This window comes from Coptis chinensis, chromosome 8, assembly GCF_015680905.1.
Source record: "Coptis chinensis isolate HL-2020 chromosome 8, ASM1568090v1, whole genome shotgun sequence".
Taxonomy (NCBI): domain Eukaryota; kingdom Viridiplantae; phylum Streptophyta; class Magnoliopsida; order Ranunculales; family Ranunculaceae; genus Coptis; species Coptis chinensis.
In genome coordinates, this window is record NC_141463.1 from 51,800,355 (window position 1) to 51,822,733 (window position 22,379).

At 36.5% G+C, this 22,379-nt stretch overlaps 1 protein-coding gene and 2 long non-coding RNA genes across 3 annotated transcripts; 2 read left to right on the plus strand and 1 right to left on the minus strand.

Annotated features, from left to right (window-relative positions):
* Positions 1-4,448: 4,448 nt before the first annotated feature.
* LOC147481868 (uncharacterized) lies at positions 4,449-6,774 on the plus strand. The gene is made up of 4 exons (XR_015203564.1): positions 4,449-4,590; positions 4,681-4,754; positions 5,153-5,210; positions 6,579-6,774. It is a non-coding gene; the product is annotated as an uncharacterized LOC147481868 (long non-coding RNA).
* Positions 6,775-14,281: 7,507 nt separating this feature from the next.
* Positions 14,282-14,915, minus strand: LOC147481869 (uncharacterized). Its single transcript, XM_086580123.1, has 3 exons — positions 14,787-14,915; positions 14,475-14,612; positions 14,282-14,373 (listed from the first exon to the last, which is right to left on the minus strand). The coding sequence occupies exons 1-3, from the start codon at positions 14,877-14,879 to the stop codon at positions 14,311-14,313; spliced, it is 294 nt and encodes a 97-aa protein (XP_086436249.1). The 5' UTR covers positions 14,880-14,915; the 3' UTR covers positions 14,282-14,310.
* A 4,374-nt stretch (positions 14,916-19,289) lies between these two features.
* On the plus strand, positions 19,290-20,112 carry LOC147481870 (uncharacterized). The gene is made up of 2 exons (XR_015205234.1): positions 19,290-19,421; positions 19,793-20,112. It is a non-coding gene; the product is annotated as an uncharacterized LOC147481870 (long non-coding RNA).
* Positions 20,113-22,379: the final 2,267 nt, after the last annotated feature.

Consider the following 22,379-nt stretch of genomic DNA (forward strand, 5'->3'; position numbering starts at 1 on the left):
ACGAAAACACCTGATATTATTTTTCTATCAGAAACTAAGTGCCCCCAAACTCACGTCAATTCTCTTAAATCCAAAATTTCATTCACACACTCACATATTGTTAACCCTATCGGCACAGCCGGGGGTCTCTACATCTTTTGGAAAGACCATATTAAGTTGGAATTTGTACACTCTAGGCGATATATGATTGCCGCCATGGTCACATCACACCCCAATAATCATCCTTGGTTAATTTCATTTTTCTATGGTAGTCCTTACCCTAGCTAGCCTCAAAAGACATAGCTGGGAATTTCTTCGAGCCTTGGCAGAGGAACACGACCATCCTTGGGTCATTATAGGAGACTTAAACATGGTTATGGACCAATCTGAAAAAAGAGGAGGTAATCCTTACACAACACAAGATAGCAGTGTAGCAAATGAACTCATTGAGGATGCTGGTCTAATAGATATAGGATTCACCGAAAACCCCTTTACTAGGTGGAAGAAACAGTCTGGACTAGGTTATGTCAAAAAAAGATTGGACAGAAGCCTAGCTAATGCTAACTAGATGATGACCTTCCTAGAAGCGAACCTTTCTCATATCCCCACCACCACCTCTGACCACTCAACCATTCTTCTAAATACTCTCTCAATCACTAAATCTCTTCCTCAACCATTCTGCTTTCAAGCCATGTGGATCCGAGACGACACATACACACGAGTCATTTCTTCTAACTGGAGAGATTCACACTTTCCAGAGCCTATATCTCATCTTGGGTTTAATCTGAACAAAACTAAAAATGCTCTAAAAAAATGGAATAAAAAACATTTCGGGAACATTTTCACTAAAAATACTAAGATAAAGAAATAGATTGCGGATATCCAAAATTGTTACAAACTATCCAAAATGAACATATTCTTAAAGAGCAACTTCATGAAAACTATAATAGAGGAGATCTATTAGAAGCAGAAATCCAGTGATCAAATCATTAAGGAAGATGATCGTAACACTTGATACTTCCACATGAAATTTGTCTGTCACCGTCAATCTAACAAAATTGAATGGTTCAAAGACCAAAATGACAACTGGATTTCTGATCGTACTCAACTAGGAAGCCAGCTACAAAATCACTTCGCTGGCATTCTGGAAACTTCTGAACCCCCTGAAACTAATCTTGACCACCTTTTCCAACCCCTCATCACCAACGAAGAAAATGAAGAGCTCACGCGACCCCCTGATGATTTTGAAATCTAACAAGCCCTTTTCAACATAGGGCCGACTAAAGCTCTGGGGCCAGACGGCTTCCCTAGTCTCTTTTACCATAAATCATGGGATGTGGTAGGTAATGATATTTGTGACTTTGTTCGCAAATTATTTGAACAACCACATCCCTTCACTACCATCAACTGTACTAACCTTGCACTCATTCCAAAGATTAAACACCCCACTACTCCCATTCACTTCAGGCCCATTAGCTTGTGTAAAACTTGTGTACAGAATCATCACCAAAATCCTCGCTTCTCATCTTAAACCCATCCTTCATTACATCATCTCACCTCTTCAAAGTGCGTTCCTTACTAAGCGCCAGATCACAAATAACATCATTATTGCCCATGAACTCATTCATACCATGAAAAAGAAAAAAATGTAACAATGGTTATATGGCTATCAAACTCAATATGTCTAAAGCCTTCGATAGGATTGAATGGAAACCCTTGTTGAATATCCTTAGTACTCTGGGCTTCGATATGAAGTGGATTACATACATCTCTGAATGCATTTCCACTACCAATTACTCCATTCTTCTTAATGGTACTCCTTTTGGTTACTTCACCGGAACCAGAGGGTTGAGACAAGGTGGCCCTATGTCTCCCCTACTTTTCATTCTTTGTATATGGAGGTTTTGACTTGACTTCTCAATCTAAAAAGAGAACGAGATAAACTTCATGGTATCCATGCATCACGTAATAGCCCTGAGATATCCCACCTCCTCTTTGCATGTGATAGCTTTCTTTTCTGCCTGGCTAATAGTGAGGAGGAGCACGAATTAATAGACACCATCAACCAATTCTCAACTATCACCTGGGAAACCATCAACTTTGAGGAATTTGAGGTCCACTTCAGTGCCAACATCCAACATCAACAAAGAACTACTCTCCGGAGAATCCTCAGGATGACTATCATCTCCTCTTCTGATAAATATCTCGATTGTCCTTTATTCATGGGTAAAACTAAAATCCAAATGGCTCTCTTGTCACAAAAGTAGAATCACGTATCAAAGGGTGTAAAAACAAGTTGTTATCCTGGCCAAGCAGGAAGAACCGTCTTCATTAAATCCGTTACAACAGCCATTCCAACTTTCTAAATGGCTTGCTTTCTAATCCGAAAACAGATCATTAACAAGATTAATGCCTTACAACGTGACTTTTGGTGGGGCAAAGGCAATAAAGAAGGTGACACCAATAATAAGAACCATGGGCTTTATCTTAAAAAGTGGAAATTCATCTACCAGCCCAAAAGCCAAGGAGGTCTGGGAATTCAAGATTTTGAGCAGGCTAATCTGGCTATGCTCTCGAAACTGGCATGGCATCTCATAACTGACCCTAACTCCCTTTGGGCTTCTATCCTTAAAGCCAAATACCACCCCCTTCATTCTGCGATCAACGCCGGCTCTAAGAAGGGATCCTCTTGGATCTAGCACAGTGCCTGCAAAGGCATTGAACATATCAAAAAAACATTCAACCTGGCAGATTGGAGATGGTACTATGATCTCTATCTAGGATGACAAGTGGACATCTTTCACCCCTCCTACCCTTAATGTACGCAACCCTGTGATCAATCTCCCCACCTCAAAGGTAAACGATCTCATTCTTACCAACCCAAAACGTTGGAACTCCACCCTTCTTCATCTTCTCTTCGATAACAACATTGTAAATCAAATCAACACCATTCATCTAAGCCCGCAAGATAATACTGACCAACTAAAATGGAATTGCACAAAAAAAAGGCATTTTCATAACTCAATCTCTTTACAAAAATCTCACTACACACAATATTCCGACGGCACAACAAAATAAGAACCACCTTAAGATATGGCATGTTCTGGCTTCCCCAAAAGCCATCAACTTTGCATGGAAATGCTACCTTAACTTTGCCCCTACTAGGGACAAAGTAGGCGCTCACATCACTATTCCAACCCACAAATGCCCTCTGTGCGATCACCCTAATGAGATTCTTCATCACATGCTCCTAACTTGTCCTTTCACTAGGGCATGTTGGTTTGCCTCTCAATGGGCTTTCCTGCTACACGCAGTAGAACACCTGTCCACCCAAGATTAGATCTAAGCAGTTAAAATTGGTTTTTGAAAGTAATCGGTCGAGGAGCGATATGCGATTAATCGATGATTAATCGCCGATTTAATCGGTTTGATTGATTTTATATTATTATATATATACAATTATACTTTCAAAATTATACCTTGAAAAAATAAAATGTTAAAATGTCAAGTAGGTCCATAATTTTAAAAAAAACAAAAAAAAAAAAAAAAAAAAAAAAAACAAAGGCCTTTGCCTGGCTTGATAATAGCCCGTGCATTTCGGCCCAAAAATTGGTTTTGGAATTTGTTCAGAAGGTCCCGAGGCTTTTCATAGAAATAAAAAAGAAATATCACCCGTTGATTCTCTGCCAATCAAGACACATGTTAGAAACTCTATTACCGTCTGATTCATTATAAAACCCTTTCTACACCATTCTAAAGGGATGACGGTTTTATAAGATGCCGCCGCCACCACCAAATAAGATTATCAATAAAAAAAAAAGGGTTAGGGTTTTTCTTCTTCAGTCTCGCAACTCACTCTCTTATCTACTATTTGCCCACCACTTATTTCTCTCAAACGGTTTCAAATAGCGATTTCATCTTTGGGCCGTTTGTCTCGGTTGGTTTCACAAGCATTGATTAGGTCGTCATCGGACCTTTGTTTCTCTGTTCCTAAAACTCACCACGTGCGCAACTGTAAAGACTCAAATTCTCGTTAAGGGTATTTTAGTAAATTTCATATTTAACCTAGGGACATTTATGTAATTAGTCGGTCGGGTTTACATTTCGAACGTACATAACTTAATGAAATTTAACTCCGACTCATAAGCCACGTTAGGTAAGCAACTCACATACAAAAATTTGACAAAAATGTCGATTAGTGGCTTTATGCGTTCGAAGCTGGCACGAGTTAACAGCTTACATGCATGAGTGGGTTATCGTTATAGCCTGCGGTGGGATAGAATGTAGGAAATTAAATTAAGCTGGATGGGCCAGAAAATAATTACGACGCTAAGTCAAATTAGTTAGTGGTTAGGAGTTTAATTATACTTTAGGCCTAGTTTAGATATTGGGCTTGGGCCTTAATTAGGTTATAATGTAAAGACAAAAATAGAACAAAATCGCACCAATTTCTCTCAATTTCACAACTATTAAAAACCTAGGAGAGAGAAAACCAAATTCTCCCATTTTCGATCGATTCAATCCAAAAAATTTCACAACCCATCTCTTGTAAACACTAGAGTCAAGTGTGAAGCTTCAAAATTGATTCGAATTGCGTCGTATCACAACGAGGTGAGTTTAATTTCGTATTTAGATTCAATTTCGATAGGATTGGGTTGTGTTAACGAAATTAATTGAATGGGGTGGTGATGTATTTGGCAGTAGCTTGTTTGGAAAAGGTAGAGCTTATCGAATTGGTGGCGAAGAAAGCTAAAGGGGATATCTTTACTGGCTTGGTAAGAATTATTGTTTATTCACTCCATTTTGAGAAATTCATGTTGGTTCTATACCTTGTTTACTGTCATGTTGATTATGGAGTGGAGGAGAAGAAACACCCACCGATTTTATTAATAGAATTAATATAAATTGAAGGGGGTGGAAATTGTTGTAGTTGGAATTGGGATGTGATATGATTGGCATTGATAGGAGGGCCTGCCGTGGCTCGAAATAGCCCGTAGAGACCGTCAGAGTAACAGTGCTAGAAATGGCATGTAGCGTTGTTGACAGTAGTTATAGGAAAAAAATACCTGAAACCAAATTCTTAACGTCGAGATTCTTCTCGACTTACGTTAGATAAGAATTTCTCGTTAGTTTTATAAATTCTAATAACCTACGTATGTATATAATGTTATAGGAGTAATTACGAGTGGATTCGGTTAAGTGGGATTCGAAGGGAAACGGAGCTTGCTAAGGTAGGAACTTACATATCAATATATAGCATGCTTATTTTCATGCATGATTTGATTGTTTTAAATTGAAAAAGATAGTTTGCTTATCAACCATGCCTGTATATGTGCTATTCATGTTTTGCAATTGTATTTTTCCTCGATAAAAACTAAAGATATAAATAGCTTTTGTGTGAAAAATTGAGTTTGTGAAATCGGGTAGCTGGGATTGTTTTACTTTGTTAAAAGAGAAAAACTGGTTTTGGGAAGGGTTGTCGTCTCTTGTCTCCGGAAGAGAGAGAGAGATGGATTTTGTAATGTGGGTAAGGATTACCCGGCTGTGTGTAACTATGTGTGAGGTTCTGGATTGTTCCATGGATGTAGTTCGTTGTTATTTACGATGATTCGCCATTTGGGAATCATCGATTGTCATTTACTATGACTGGCCCGTTTGGGAATCATAGGTTGTATTTACTCGATTGTTGGAAATCCAGGAACTCACACATACAGGACCAACAGTTTAAAATGAAAACTAAATATGTAATTATAATATTTTGAAATAACCGGTAATACGAGTATATAGTACTATTCTTATCACGAGGGGCATTGGAAAAGAGTTGGTGAATTCCTATAAAGAAGGAACTGTTGTTGCATTTTCGGAGACGGCAGTTCGCTCTAGGATTCCAACTGTGGTGTACACCTTTCGAGGTGGTGGGCCATCTTTAAAGGGATGCATCACAGGATGTAGTCCGGGAATTCATTTTCTACTTTTCTAGATAATCATGCTTGTACATGTCACGCTGTATGGTGATTAGCTTGTGTGGGGTTACATGTTACCTCGATGAGGTTTAGACGCGAAGAGTGAGAGTTTAGTCCACTCCCGGGCGTGTCGTCGATCCCGAAAGTAGTCTGCGATCGTCGAACGGTTGACCACCGTAAGTTAGGCGGCGACACAGCCCGTATGGGAGTCGTGGTCACAGGGCCCACCTGAGCCCTAAAAGCTTTGGGAATTTTGTGTGTACTAACACAACAACGGCATTTCAGCTCCCTGCCAGTAAAATCAGGAAAACAACGGTGCATGGTTCACACTGGAAAGTACTGAACCGAGATATGCATGTGGATCGGGTCGAAGTACCCGGTCGTATTCCCTCACCATTCTAATAGGATGCAAATGCCACAATAGTTGTATGATGTTTGTGAAAACTATATTTTGAATATTAACGAGGCATATCGAAATGATTTCTGCTAGTTAGTGATGTATTATATAGTCATGATATTTGGATATTATTATGGAAACATGCATGTTTTAAATGTTTTGCTATAAGTAGTCTATTTATTGGTTATGTGCGTTTCTACTGGGCATAGTTGTTTGCTCATCCTACATTAATATTTCAGCCGAGCCAGATGCGGAGGAAGTTTTCCCTACCACTAGTGAGGATGGTTATGGAGATTTAGATGGTTTCCCCCATGCTTGACGAGGGACAGAGTCAAGTTCATATTTTAGGTTGTATAGAGATAGTCTAGTTCATTTTTTTGGTTGTATAAATAGAGAGCTCCGCTCATTTTGATGTATACTCGATGTAATTGAGTAACCGGTACTCTTAAACATTTTGTGGATATATGTATACACATCACTGTTGTGTATAACGTAGATTTGTATATATATATAGTTGTTGGAAGAATGAATGTTGGGATTTCCAGGTTATGACAGGTTGTAGTATACGAAATGTCGATTAAACAAAGGAAACTCTGCCGAAATTTTGTTAGAATTGGGATAGCGACCTCCTCGAGATTTATCTCCACGTTCTCGGGATGCGTGATGGGTCTCGGGGAGTTACAGCAACTTTGCGGCTTCTTCAAGACCAAGAGAAAAATCAAACCATACTAGAACATTGTAATATCGGCCGTGTTTTTTTTCTCAATTTCCTGATAAATCGAAGTTCTCGATCGATATGACCAAAAGAATCGTCGACTGAGCAATAACTGAGAAATCGGGAAAAAACTTATCGGTCTAACCCCGATACGCGATTAATCACCAATTAATCAGCAATTTAATCCGATATTAACTGCTTAAGATTGGATGGACATCTGGTTCTCCCCCACCCAAGCTCTGGAACTTCGACTTAGGTTCCTGGAGCACCTTCTGTGTCAACATCACTTGGTCTATTTGGAAAACTAGATGTAATGCCTGTTTCAAAAATTTGTTTCCAAACCAATTCCAAGCAAATCACATAACAACATTGGCCCATGCACAATATAAAGGCAAATCCCAAACTACTGAGTCAACCACTAGTGCCCCTACCAACACAAAGCATCTCCATGTCCCATCTTCATCTTTATCTAATCACACCAATAATCAACAAATCCTTCTATCATCACCAACTAAGACTCACTGGTAGCCACCGAAACATCCAACCCAAAAACTAAATGTGGACGCATCTTTTTCATATGCATCTAGTATGTTGGGATTTGAATTTGTACTAAAGAACTCACAATAATGCCAATTCTTAGCAGCAAGAACCATAGCCGGACTTGCAACATCAGTAGAATAGGCCGAGTGGGCCATAGCTCATGAGATTGCACATCTTGAGATTGAAACAGACACCCAAGCTATAGCTAGGAATTGGGCTGGTCTCTCATCGATTCTCTTTTGGCAATCAGAACGGATCATCTAGGATATCAGAGCACTTAGCTCTAATTTTGTACATTTTGATATATCTTTTTGCAGCAGTAATATAAACGGCCCAATTGATTTACTCTCGCATAAAACAGTTGATTTACTCTCGCATAAAACATTACTGCTAAAGGACTCTTTCCAATGGGAAGGAGTACTCCTCCATGGCTCGTGGTTGGCTTAGATATAGATGCCAGCACCACCCCCACTTGTACAACTACAACTCATGGCTCGTGGTTGGCTTAGATATAGATGCCAGCACCACCCCCACTTGTACAACTACAACTCATGATATATAATATATTAACGTTAATTACAAAAAAAAAAAACAGCAATTTCATCAAATCTAATTTCGCCAACTAAAACAACAATTTCATCATATCTAATTCCGCCAACTACAACAACAATTTCATAAGATCCAACTTCCTGGACTACAACTGCATTTTCATTAGATCCAACACCATGAACTACAACAACATTTTCATCAAATCTACCATCATGATCGAACTACAACTGCATTTTCATTAGATCCAACACCATGAACTACAACCGCATTTTGATCAGATCAAACACCATGAATACAACTGCATTTTCATCAGATCCAACACCATGAACTACAACGACATTTTCATCGGATTCAACACCGTTAACTACAACTGCATTCTCATCGGTTCCAACATCGTCAAGTACAACATCATTTTTATCAGTTCCAACACTGTAAAGTACAATAATATTTTCATCAATTCCAACACCGTTAACTACAAGAGATTGAGTGGGAGTGACATTTGATCTTAATCATTGTTCTACTGACGCAGTTTAAGAAAATAGGAGGAACGTTTGCCATAGCTGCGAGAAATGAGATTAGGGTTATTTATATGGGGTTCTCACACTGATTCTCTAATTGCACCACTTTGCTCAATTCACCCATGCACCCACTTGAAACCGTTATAAATAATAGGCCCAACAAGAAGTTAGAGAAACAAGACCCAACTTGATGCTTCAGCAACATTTGGGCATCACTTTATCAGCTGGGCTTTTAATTTAGGACAACCGAAAGCCTCCGGTAAAATTCGAATTCCTATGATTTTCCAAGCCTATTATACAACTTGTACCATGTTGGTACTCTTGTACACTTATATATATAAAAAACTCGTGCATATTCTCTTTCCTCACCATATTACTTTATTTTTCAAACCAAATAATATTATTGGCTCTTAAAAAAGAGGATGGGTTAATAATTACAAGCACCTCCCCACATTTGTTTAATTCTCTTTCGTCTATTTTCAAATTATAATCAACTCCCCATCACATGCACAATTTTGAAACTATACACATGAATTTTTGGAAAAAACAAAAAATCCTACATATTCTAAATCTCACTTTTATCTTCTTCCCTACCAAGCCAGAGTTCTATCCAAATAAAAAAGCCAGTGTTTAAAAAACTAAAATTCTTTTCTTATTAGCTATAAAGATGCAGAAGCTTTCAAGCCAGTCATGAGTTCCTATAAGGCAAGTTCCTCGTAAAAGGGCCTCGGTGATATTATTGCACCACTTTAACGATGCCTCAATTAGCACAGAAGCAGAGCAACACAATATATACGTTAGAGAAAGTAGCTGAAAGATAACCATTTGGAATGTTGGGTCCAAGCTCACGCGCTATAAGGACAATACTTACGGATTGAATAGAATGAAAATGGATATTCCATTATTCACATGTATCCGGTCAGCAGGCTAGAGGAGTGTGTATATTCAACTCCCTATATCATATGCAGATGGAGTTTATCGCTTCTTAGTGGCCTAATCTTTAAGGTTGTAGCCTTTATCTTCACGTTAGTCCGGTTATAAAATGTCCATTACCTTCGAAGCTATGTGCAGATAAAGATGCGTCGAGGTTGTTATGCATAAATCCAACATTTTGGTTCCGTAAGGTTCTCTTATAATATTCACTTTTCAGACATTTTACATTTTTACGACTTGGCAATAAAAAATGCTAAACCTGGTAAAGCAGAGAAGTTAAATTAGAGATTATGTTATTTTCTAATCAACGAGTCAAATCATTGAGGGAGAGCAGCTGATGTTATGTATATGTATCATGAATCAATTTGAAAAGAATAATAGCATAAACATGATCCCATAATGCAACTCTCAATTCTCATTTGGTTTTCGTAATGCCTGTTCAAAATAATGACAACCCTTCGTTCTTCTCTTTCCTTTTTTTGACCACGACCACACAAATGCTGTAAACAAGAACCACGTACAAATATGGAAAGGAATCAAACTAATCATGTATGTGATAAGATTATGGTTCATATAGCTACAGAGGATTGTTACAAAGTAGAAGAAGTCAACTTAGAAGATGTAGCTCAATCCAAAAGCTATTATGATTGTTCATTTGATTGTTGTTAATTCTAGGATGTTCGTGGGCGTGAAATGCGTGTTAGACTATCCACCGATATGACTAGGCATAAGAACATTCAAATCCTTATTTCCGAAACCAACAAGACTTTGATCTTTGAAACCCCTCACAAAATATATGTTGGCAATCTTGCATGGTCTGTCAAGCCTGACTTTTTGAGAGAATTTTTACTCAATTTGGAACTGTGGTCAGCGACAGAGTTCTATACAACCGCAAAGTAGGCAAGAACCGCGTTTACGCCTTTCTTTCCTTCTCTTCGGCTCAAGAGTTTAAGGCTGCCATGACCTATGATGGAAAGGTGAAATTGTGACCTACGTTAACGTTACCTACTTTTCTTTTTTCTATTAAATGCTGCATGTGTTGCACTTTATACTTTCTGTTAACTTCATATGCAGGAGCTTCTCGGTCGCAAAATGTTGGTCAGGAGAGCCCTAAAAAGTAGTGAGTCCTGATGGGAATTTTGTTCTGGGCATGTTTTGTCTTCTTTTATAACTTAGAAACAAAGTAGCTTGCTTTGTTCTCCTGTAGCTGAATTGCAGGAGCAAAGTAACAGGTATTATTGTACTTCTTTTGCTTATCCCGGCCTCAGCTGTATTCCGGGAAATCTGAAACCAACACATTCCTATCATTTCTAAATAAGAAAGTGTGCCGCGATTACTTTGTAAAAATAAAATATGGAAGAGAAAAGAGTAAGCACCTCGACCGATTGAACAGTGCCATAAGGCTTGAACATGTCTAGAAGTTGTGATACGTCACAGCTCCTGGGAAGATTGCAGAAATAGAGTTGACACGGTATCACTTGTGAGGGCTTGGGCGAACCATTCTCCTCTTGATTGAGCAGACGCGGACAAGGGTTGCTCTTCAGCGATTGCAAACACTCTGGAAGCCCCATTTGTAGTATTAGGTCTATTAAATGTATTGGAAATCAGACAAGAAGTAGGAGGAGGGGATTCGTGTGAGATGGAAGAGTAAGAAAATGTTGGTTCCTTAATGATATTTGTTGTTATTACAGTGGAAGCAAGGCAAAGACAAGTTCAACTGAGCTGCAGTCGCCTTGAGCTTTTCAAATTGTGTATAAAGCTTTTCAATTATAGATATGCCTTAAATATATATCTGAGCTTTTCAATTTGGTTTATTTCTGATTCTGTTATTTCTTTCTTTAAAAGTGTTGGAAAATCTAGACAATAATTGTAATATCCCTGTCTCAGTTACAAGATGACTTTATGCCTGCCACCAAGCAAGTGCACCATTCTAAACTACAAGGTTATATAATTGCAATAAGGTTACCAAACGATCCCAAGTTAGGCTGCGCAATGACCTTCGAGAGTTTCACTAAGCTAGCTAACAACAGATCAAGTAGCGGTAACATAGCCAGCACTGTCGACATTCGCAACTCAGGTAACAATTTATCCTTATTATAAATGTTGGTATTTTTCTTTTCAATCAGTGGTTGTCTTCCTACTTATTTTAATTCTCATAATTGAATGGTTTTTAATTATGTTTTATTAATTCTCATGTAAGAGGGAGGTATTGGGGGTTCCTTTTGCGCACATGAGAAATCAGGGGACGAAAAATGGAAACAAAACCTACAAAGAATCCACGGTAAACAAAACATTAACTAATAAGTAATAACCCACTGTACTTCTTCCCAAAACCCGTAATTTCTCTGGCTCTCCCATCCTGTGAATATTAATCTACTGATAATTAACTTGATAATGGTGGGCTTAAATATTCACGTATAACTTGCAGGGATTGAACACACTGCTTCCATGAATCGCGAGGTAAAAACAAGTTTTTTTTTTTTTAGTTGTCACGATTTCATTTGTTGACAGGTTTGAACTTGCATCACTAAATAATTGTGCCATTACTTAATTGCACATCAGTCATCGAAATTTGAACACTTTAACTTAAGCCTCTAAAAACTTGCAATATACTACTAGATGGTGAAACAAACCCAAAGTTAGGAGACTTCGACCTAGCTAAATTATGTGATCATGGATTTGATCCTCAAACTTCTCGCCATGCAGGTACTCTCAACTATACTGCACAAGAACTTGCTAGAAATGGCAAAGCAAGTACACATACTGATGTGTATCTATTTGGAGCATTTCTCACTATCGTTCCAAATCAAGGTACGCGTCTTCTTCTTTCTCTCTCAAATTTATGTTTTGTAATTAAACCAACATGTTTAATTAGGGTATTCACATTCTCCAACTTCACTAAATTGTTTTTTTCATTGGAATTGATTGGATTTTTATAGAATTGAACTTTTAGGATTTATTTGAGTTCTTAGAAATGAATAGAAAATGGAACATTTAGATCTAACATATAAAGAATTGGGATTTCGGTACCATGTTGATTTTGTTTAGGAGTGTCTAAGTTGTGGGTCACTTAGAGCTCAAGTAATTCCCTCTATCATAACTACAACCATCAAGTCATTGGAAATAGAAGAATTGGATTACCCTATCCTTATCGAATGAATAGAGGAGTGTTATCATGTTTTGAAATACACTAATGTATATAATGTACATTCAGATTCTTTTATTTTATTTTTCACTTATCAATGCATCAGAAAGTGGAGAAAAAAACTGGCAAAAGAAAAAAGGGTTGCTCCAAGTCTCCAACTCAAAATGGAAAGCAAAAACGCCCTAAACCCAAAAACCTCACGACTAAAAGTCAAAATAGTTGCTTGACCCCATCCCCCATCCCCTCCATGAAGATTAATCTATTGGGAGATGGTAAGAAACAATCCAACCAAAGTTTTTCATTTAATTTTATCTGTGGTTCTCTCTCTTTGTTCATGTAGCAAGGTAATTGAATTATGACTATTCACTATAAGAATACTGAGCGTTTGCCACCGTGGCTAAAGACCTTTTACCACGGTTCTAAGCCGTTGCCAATGCGCCTGTGGCTAATCTTTGGCTACAGCTAAAGACCATGGGTAAAGCTTTATTTTTTGCCACGGACATAAATCGTTACAAGGGCCGTGGTAAATGTCCCCGTTTGCCACAGCACTAAACTGTAGCCATTGCTCACACGACCCGCCCAATGTCTTATGTGGACTTGGATCTATAATTTGGCAATAGGTTTAGACCATGGCAAATGTCTTTTGTGGATAGTATCTAAAGTTTAGCCACAGTTAATGGCCGTGGCAAATCTCTTTTGTTGGATAAAAAAAATTGATTCTAGCGCGCCATACAAAATTCATACAATTCACATCACCTGCAATTCATACAAAATTCATACATTCCAATCAAACCCACAAAAATCTTAATTATCCACAATTCAATATTTCATACTCAAATATGTACTCGCCATAAGGTTTTTTTACAACATAGATCCCATTATCGCCATAAGGTTTTTTTACAACATAGATCCCATTAGGCATCGTAACTTACTTAAAAGAACAAATATAACACTCTTTAAAAAATTTAACACTATTTAGAATGACTCTTAAAAAAAATGAAAACATCACCTTATATAGTGCCTAAACTCAACAAACGATATTCCTCATTTGTACCTTTTCATGATTCTGCCTTAGAGTAGGCTTTGAAGATGTTTCTACAACATTTAAAAGCAATCATTAGAACTGAAAATCATCTAATATAACAAATATCAAATGAAAGAGAAAGTACTAATCATTATATGTAGAATGTTGTTCTAATTAATCCCTGCCAAAGTCTACATCGTAATCAATCATTGACTCTAGCTTCTTTACTTAATTTATACTTTAAAAAACCTAAGCGATTAAAAAACCTTTTATAGAGGTAATAGTAACTGGAGATACAACCACCAGGGTTTTGTTTACAAACTCTTCATGCTTGTGACACTTCAATCATACATTTGAACTATATGATTAATCTAAAATAATCCCAATGTTTGCAAGTCACCAAGACATTACTGTTTAGCAATTCTTCTTTCTTACATATCAGCAATTATTCTTTTAAATGCCTAAAGGTCTACACAACAGTATACATTTATCCCATATAATCATATAAAGGAACTCACCACATATATAGAATTCGTTCCAAGGATTTCTAAACCTCCAATTGCTGAAAGAAAGTAACATCAGGTACAGTCCTAGGGCAATCAACAGCAATCTGAACAGACAAAACAAACATCACAGAACACCGCGGGTGTCAATCATCTCATCTTGAACAAAATGTGAAAATAAGTTACGTAACGTTAAACAATAAAGCACCTGGTGGAGTATGCTGATCTCATCATCAGAACGTTCAGTATAAGGTATTTCATAATATTGACCAACACGATCAAGGTACTCAAGCCGCTTCCTTGTCATAACCCCCTCCCTTCTATCTGAATTAGGTGGTGCATATCCCTGTTGTCAGCGCATGTTTAATTTCAAACAAGAAAAAATATGAACAGTAATAAGATCAGCTACAGTAATATGCCAAAATAGGAATATTGGTGAACATTTTTCCATACCATGTCCAATACTAGCCAATCAAACTTCCAAGTTTAATTTTTTTCACATCTAAATTACTTGACTTACCAAAAGAAGCCTCCATATAGTTGGTCGCATATATGGTGGTACACCACTCCATGCAAACTCACACAATGTCTCTACAAGTGGAAAGAAAAGCATCAAGGAAATTAAAAGAGAAGAAAACAAGTTGATAAACATTTTCAACTGAATGACTTTATGAAAATAGTATATGCAAATTGTCAAATCAATAAAACATGATAACAAAGGTATTAGTTACACCCTACAAGACATTGTATCTCAAAAGTTACAATTACATGTGATGTACTACAATAAAGAAAACTAACAACAGTTGGACTAGACATTGTTCTCCTACCAATTTTCCATATAATGGTTTGCTTGTATTATTCATGTCATAACATAAACACAGTTCTCCTACCAATTTCCCATATGTGGTTTGCTTGTATTATTCATGTCATAACATAGGCACTGTTCTCCTACCAATTTCCCATATAAGAACTAAAACGTAGCAACTTCCTCAACAGGAGTGGGCATTGTTTGTACCTGAGTTAAACTTTCCCATACTTTGACATTAATGCTCAACAAAAAGGTTACAAGATAAATACATATAAAGAAAGTTCAAAGAATTTTCAGTATGAGATGTAACATAAACAAAAGGATTTCATACCTAATCTCAAAATTGTCCCAGACAGCTCCTTTGTAAACTTCATAACCTTTGCTGAATCTGTAGCTCTAGCACCAATTATTGTTTTCTGAATCTCACATGAAGTGCTCTCAGTATTCAAAACCGACTAAATATCCAAATTTGGAAGTGTGATTACTCACCAAGGGCTTGGGCAGCATTAATCCGTTTCTTAGGGTCCCATGTTAGCATCTTCTTTACAAGATCCTTCGCAACGCCAGCCAAGGCAAGCTTCTGATGTCAATATTACCTTCTAAGATGGCTTCAAATATCCCCTTTTCTGTCTCTGCATTCAGTTCATTCATTTAAGTGTCAGAGTAAAACATATCAGAATATTGTTATGTGAGCATTGATTTCAGCAACTGAGACATGAGACTAACTAAACTGAGGCAGTGCTTGGTTCAAGCAAAAACACTGCTCAAGAGAATATATAAAATTACCCCAACACTCCATACATCTATTTCCTTCCCCGTAGCTCCGACCCAATACCTCAGGTGCCTCATAATAAGCAGTTCCTACATAATAGTAGCATGATAAACTTTGCATGGACAATCAATTTGAAACGAACAGTTAGCATAAAAAGATATGTACGTCAATTATCTCATTCAACATATCGTAAGTTATTCTAGACTTTGCAATGCCAAACATAGCTTGATAGAAACTAACCTTCTTCAATGAACACTGAGAGTCCAAAATCGGTGGCCTTAAGAGGAGAATCCTCACCCCAGTTCACTAGCAAGAAATTTTCAGGCTTCAAGTCCCTAAGCATCACTCCCATAACTTTTCAATAAATTTTCAGGCTTCAATGAACACTAAGGCATGGTTGAGAGGAAGATTGGTTCATACTTCTGCTTCTTCTAACTTTTCTAAGGTGGGGATTGTGTCGATCGATGGCTCGACCGCTTTGTTGAACAATGGATCTTTGATCCATGCTCATACATATGGCAGTTGAAGCTTGAGATGCACAGAAGATTAAAAACACAGATTATAACTCACTTTGTGAAGGTAGCCGTTGGAAAACTCCCTAATAGTCACAGTGAAGGCAGCTGTTGGATTTTGGTTGGAAAGGTTGGATTTTGGTTAATTTAACAACCCCCCACATCCAGTCATAAACAAGTTTGAAAAGAAAATTCTAGCATAAATCAATTTACCCTCCAACACTTAATGGGTCACTCATCCCATTTGTGTATATGATGCTGATTGCAAATCGCTTTAAAACCAACTTCATATCCTGCAAAGTTCATGAGTTTTTAAGGATGTTAGCGGAAATTCACTGCCTAACTAAACAGCTAAACTAAGCTAATTAACTGCAATAGCTTTCAATGTTCAGCAAAATAAAAATCAATTAAAAATAATACTGTAGCTTCCTAGAGTATCCTGAACCGATATATACTCTTGCTATTGATTTATTGGTCCCTATCTAACAGTGAGTTTCATTTAGCCTTTGGGGTTTATCAAATTTGGTTATTAATATAAATTTCTGAAAAATTAGAAGTTTTATCACCTAGGCATTATATATACTTATACATGATAATCGATAACACGACCAAGTTTGAAATGGGAAAAAAGAACCAAAGAGCTTGAATACTCACTTTCCCACCATATACAATGGAAGTCCAATGAGGTCTCTGAATACCAGGTACATACAGTTCTTCACAATACTCCTTTTGACTGTAACTTGCAATGGGAATTGGTTCTAGCATAAAACATGAGCAAAAGATGCCCAAACACCCAAAGCAATGTGGGGGTATTTCAAACGGAACCAAGAAGCAAGTACTAAAATTTCAAAAGAAATGGTAAGTTAGAAAAACCATATAAGCTCATAATATTTGTGAACACAGTATTAAACAAGTAGTGAAAAACTTACTTCCTACGTACGAGCCGCCATACACTATGGTAGGACTGTTCTCAGCAAAAAAATGCCTTTGAATATATGTAATGACTGCGGCGTAGTCAGCAAGAGCTTGTTCACAGTTCAAGTAACCGAGAGTGCTAGAATTCCACAAAGCTTCATCTGCCGTCCCAAAAGGCATCTATTCCGCCCCAAAAAACAAATTCTTCATCTTGGTCAAATCAGTGAATTCAACTTCTTTTTAAAATAAATGGAAGTTGCTTTCCTTTTTTCACCCCTTCTCCCCCCGTGTGTCGTGAAAAAAAAAAAATTCTCACCTCTCCTTAAAGAGACGGAATAAGAGAGTATCAGCTGTGAAAAGAGGAAGAAGGCGAGAAACTGGGGTTTTCAATGGGTAGTATTTGCGGTTGCTTTTTGGGGTTTGATCGATGTATTGGGCTTATCAACAGCTTTGGGTGGGATTGCTTCAGTCCAGAAACATTTTTCCACCACTTAACCAAACACACAAAAAGTGATTCTTGAGAAATAAATTATGGCTGTTCACTTTCTACGAATTTGATTTCTTGGTGAAACAACATTCGGCGAACCAAACACAGCCTAACTCTTAAAAAGCAAGAATTGTGAGAGGGGATAGAGAGACATGAGGGGAAAGACGAAGAACAATTACCTAGTGATTAAAGATGAAGTTTTTCTCGAAAAGATAATGATTTATAGATGTTCGAAGTGAGATTATAAGAAGAAGAAAAAACAGAGAAAGGGTTACCTGAGAGAGAGGGGGTGGCGTGTATGCGTCACTGCATGAGAGAAGAAAACCGAGACAGAGATTATTTGTTCGGCGGTTTACATTAGGTAGAATTTTTGGGCCGGTTCATTTCGCACTCCATCTAATTTTCATTACATCAACGGATAAGAAAAAAACAGGTCTATATCAACGGTTAATAGAGATAGAAACATGACCGTGGCCAAAAACCCAATTAAACTCAAACCGCACAGAACTTTGGCCACACCTATCAAAAGTTTTAGCCACGGCTAAAGCCCATGGTTATTAGGCAACAGCCTATGACCGTGGCCAAAGCTAATTTGTACCTGTGGCCAAAAGTCATTTTTCTTGTAGTGATTAAGGTTTTGATGAATAATCTATAACAACTTAGACTTATTATTATTAATTAATCTCCTCCTAATTTTATTTAGAGTGAGGATTAATAGGACTAGCTGCTGCAACTGTTGGTTTAACAATGGAAGTTGCTCAACATCTCGAGGTATTTTTGTATTATTATTAATTGCTGGACATTAATTTATACACTCGCTCATTTTCTAGCTTTGTGATTGCAAAATTAATGGTAGTATTTCATCTCTTTAATAATAACTAATCTTTAATATTTTGTGTGTCTTATCTCATCTAAATGTATGTGTTGTTCTTCAAATCACTTTAGACTAGGCAAGGCTGCCTTAGGCCTTAATAGTTTAAGGTAATCCAACTCAATGAGTCTTTCAACTCAAGGATTTTCTCAATACCTACACAAAGAACGAAAAAAGTCTAAGCTTTTGAGGCACTATGGGTTGAGTTGTTCATTAAACTTTTCTTCTTTAGAGGAATAACGGGATAAGTATACGTTTGATTGGCTGATATTAGGTTCTAACCTTTGTGATGTATGTTTCTCTAATGGATGTCTCTATCAAAGTCTCAACATACGAGTTTGGCAAATTGGAGATAAGCTCTGATAGTCTTTAAGCCAACAACAAATTGCATTAGCTATGTTTCAGCCTCTTGCTTGAAGACAGTAACTATCTGAACGTGAAACCTTAATAAGGAGTAAGGATCTGTAATAGCACTGCCAATTCTTTTTCCATCTTAAATAGAATACACATTTGAATACGAAATTCAGTAGTTGGGTTGGAGGTGATAATCTGTGTACTTATTGTATGCTCGATGACATTGTTATATACACCAAACCCCTTTTTTCATTCGTTTTTTCATCTGCTAACTTCCAGAACTTCAAATTTTAGCTATGTTGTTTTGCAAGTATCTCACGGAAAGGCGACGAAGATAGTCAAATTGGAAGTTCATGCCAAAGAAATCACCATGCCTTCCATATCCTACTGACTACTGCTAGACATGATTTGTTGTTGGTGCTGCAAATATTGTGAGGTATTACCAAAGAAATCTTAATGCATGATGTTTAGGCATGAGTAGTTCTTTTATTGTGTTTTGAGTTTACGTAAACTGTTCTTAGGTCAAGCAGATAACATTTCCAAATTTAATTAATACCAATGTTTCTAATCTAATATAATGACACGTTGAGATACCCCATAGTACATCAACAATCCTTTGGTAAGAAGTAGCACATAAGATTCTTTTTAGGCAACCTTTTCTTACTTAGATTACTAATACATTGCACTTATTATTGGATTTCTTGGATTTCTTATCATAATATTGTATATTGTTAGTTGAGTTATTATTAGATCGCTCTACTTTTATGTTATTTTTTTCCTGATGATAGGTTGATTTGTTGATTTTAGGTATCATAAAGCGGGGAGTGTGGGACGACGCTAGGCATACTGCTCGCCTTAAGCTGTTGTGAAGTTGTGTACGAACTTAGGGTCATCTTGGTTTCCTTCATTGGGAATGCTCACTTCCTTAATAACATCACGACAGAAAAAGCATCTTCTGTTGTATCATTTCAAAAAATATTGACAAACTATGTGGGTATGTAAAATATATTTTTTGTTTTCCATCACTTCCGCATGTATCAAAAAAAATATTGTGACATTTCATTTTGTTGTTTAGTCTCAATTTTTTACAATACAAGTAAAGTGTGGTATACCACTGTAGACATCAACTATGGATCAAACGCTCACTGGGAATGTTCATGCATGTCTCTAATAGTCGCCTAATTGTCTAAATTCTTTGTTGATTATATTTTTGATAATATATTGTATACATACTAATTTAAAGGAGTATATATGTTTGAAGTTTCTTGCTGAATGACAATTAATCAGTCCATAAAATTACAAAACTGAATTTCCATTCCTTTTTTGTAATAAATTTCTTTTAATTGAAAAAGAAATTTAACTAAAACATGTGACCAAGATAAGATGTGAGCAAAGAATAAAATATCAAGTAAAAAATATCAAGGACAATTTGTGCCAAAAAAATCTAAAATAACTTGAAGTGAGCTATATGTTGTTGTATTGTTTTTCATTGATTCAAAATTGCTCGATTGGAGACCTAATGAAATGAAGAGTCTTTACTGAGAAAACTCTTAGATTTCATTTGGCTTTGCCTTATGTAGTTAAGCCTTTATATTGACAATACATTAAATCTTTATATTTTGGCGTAGCCTTATGTAGTCCTTGCGCAGTTTTCTTTTTAAAGAATCACTCAGATTCTAAGAGCAAACCATACAAGGATCGGAGAAAGAAGGCCAAATTCAAGTCTCCCTATCGCAATAGGATGAATCTTGGAGAGAGTTTGACCAAGCGACCAACTAATGTAATAGATTCTCATGATATTTGTGCTGAGCTTTGCATTTCTAGCTATTGGAACAAATTGAGCACTATATGTTTTTCAGAGTTAACTAACCTCATAGAAATAATTAACGAGAATCGGGAACTAGATGCAATTGCATTGAACTATCTAATTAATATGAATTTAGAAAATAGATGTAAATGCATTGAACTTAACGAATTAATGGAAAATCAGAAACTGGATAATACATCGAACTAACCTCAATCAATAATTAACGGGGAATCGGAAACTGGGTGCAACTCCATCGAACTAACCTCAAAGAATAATCAACGAGAAATAAAAAATTATATTCAAATGCTAAGAACTAACCTTAAGGAATAATTAACAAGTAATCGGAAACTGGATTCAAATGCATCGAACTAACCTCAAATAATAATTAACGGGAAATCAGAAACTGACATCGAACTAACCTCATAGAATAATTAACGAAAGAAAAAACTAAATGCAAATGCATTGAAACTAACATCAAAGAATAATGAATGGGAAATTGGACACTCGGTGCAACTGCATTGCACTAATCTCAAATAATAATTAATGGGAAATCAGAAATTGAATGTCTCGACAAGTATAGTTTTACATTGAAAATGGTGTTTATCATATCTAATTTCATATATTGGGAATGCTTCCTATTCAAGTAGTTTCAATATGATCATTGCATCATTGGGCGTATTCGCACATGACTTCCATAAAACTTCTATTTTCCAACAACAAAAGAAGTCGAATGGTTTTTTCATAAATGGGTTTTTTTCTTTTTATGGAGAGTGGAGTTTTCACGTTACAAGAAATTTGAATGAGCAATCAATATAATATTTATATCTCATAGCTCTACATAGAGCATATATTTTTCAGAATAATTTATATAAACAATAGTTATAAGGTGGTTGAGCAGATTCAGGTGATGTCATATTATGTATTTAATTAGTAACAGTCTCCTGAGTGCCAAGACTTTAATTGCTTCTGAATGGTTTAAGTGTTTACATTTTTTTCCTTTCTTTTTTAGTTTTTAATTCAAAATAGTCTTTAATTGTTTTTGAATGGTTTCAGGTGTGTCTAAGTTCTTTAAATTTTCTTATAAAGTAATATGATAAAACATATTGGTTGCAAAAAGAATTTTGTTGTGAAATATGGTTAGTTCATTTTTTTCTAGACTGAATCATTGATTTAAGTTGGAAGGAGACTATAATTTTATTTTTTTTGTATATATTATGTTGCTCTATGTTGTTCGCAGGTTGTAATGGACAATGATGTCAACATATATATATTTTGGTGATTGAAGTTTAATGTTATTTGCAAAGTGGAAATGATAGTGTGTTGTTCACAATGTTGCAAGAGCGAAATTGTAAGAACTTCAAAGGATAAAGAGCTTTAATGAAATAGAAGATGTGCAAGTACTTCAATGAAGTGGATAGAAGTAGATGATGAAAGACCATCACGAGCATCTGCTTTAGATAACCGACTCTTTGAGGAGTCAATACAAGATCGAGAAGGAAAACGTCGTTTGGATAAGTGCCAACTTTAGAAAGCTAGGTTAAGAATGATATATTATGTGTAAATATCTTATGTAACCTGTTGAGTTAA

What these genes read in the sequence shown, in the direction of transcription:
- LOC147481869 (XM_086580123.1), bottom strand. Translation starts at nt 14,879, where the DNA reads ATGCTTTTCTTTCCACTTGTAGAGACATTGTGTGAGTTTGCATGGAGT. An exon ending in CTATATGGAGGCTTCTTTTG is followed by an intron (nt 14,613 to 14,786) that starts GTAAGTCAAGTA and finishes CGCTGACAACAG; the next exon opens with GGATATGCACCACCTAATTC. An exon ending in AGATCAGCATACTCCACCAG is followed by an intron (nt 14,374 to 14,474) that starts GTGCTTTATTGT and finishes TTGTCTGTTCAG; the next exon opens with ATTGCTGTTGATTGCCCTAG.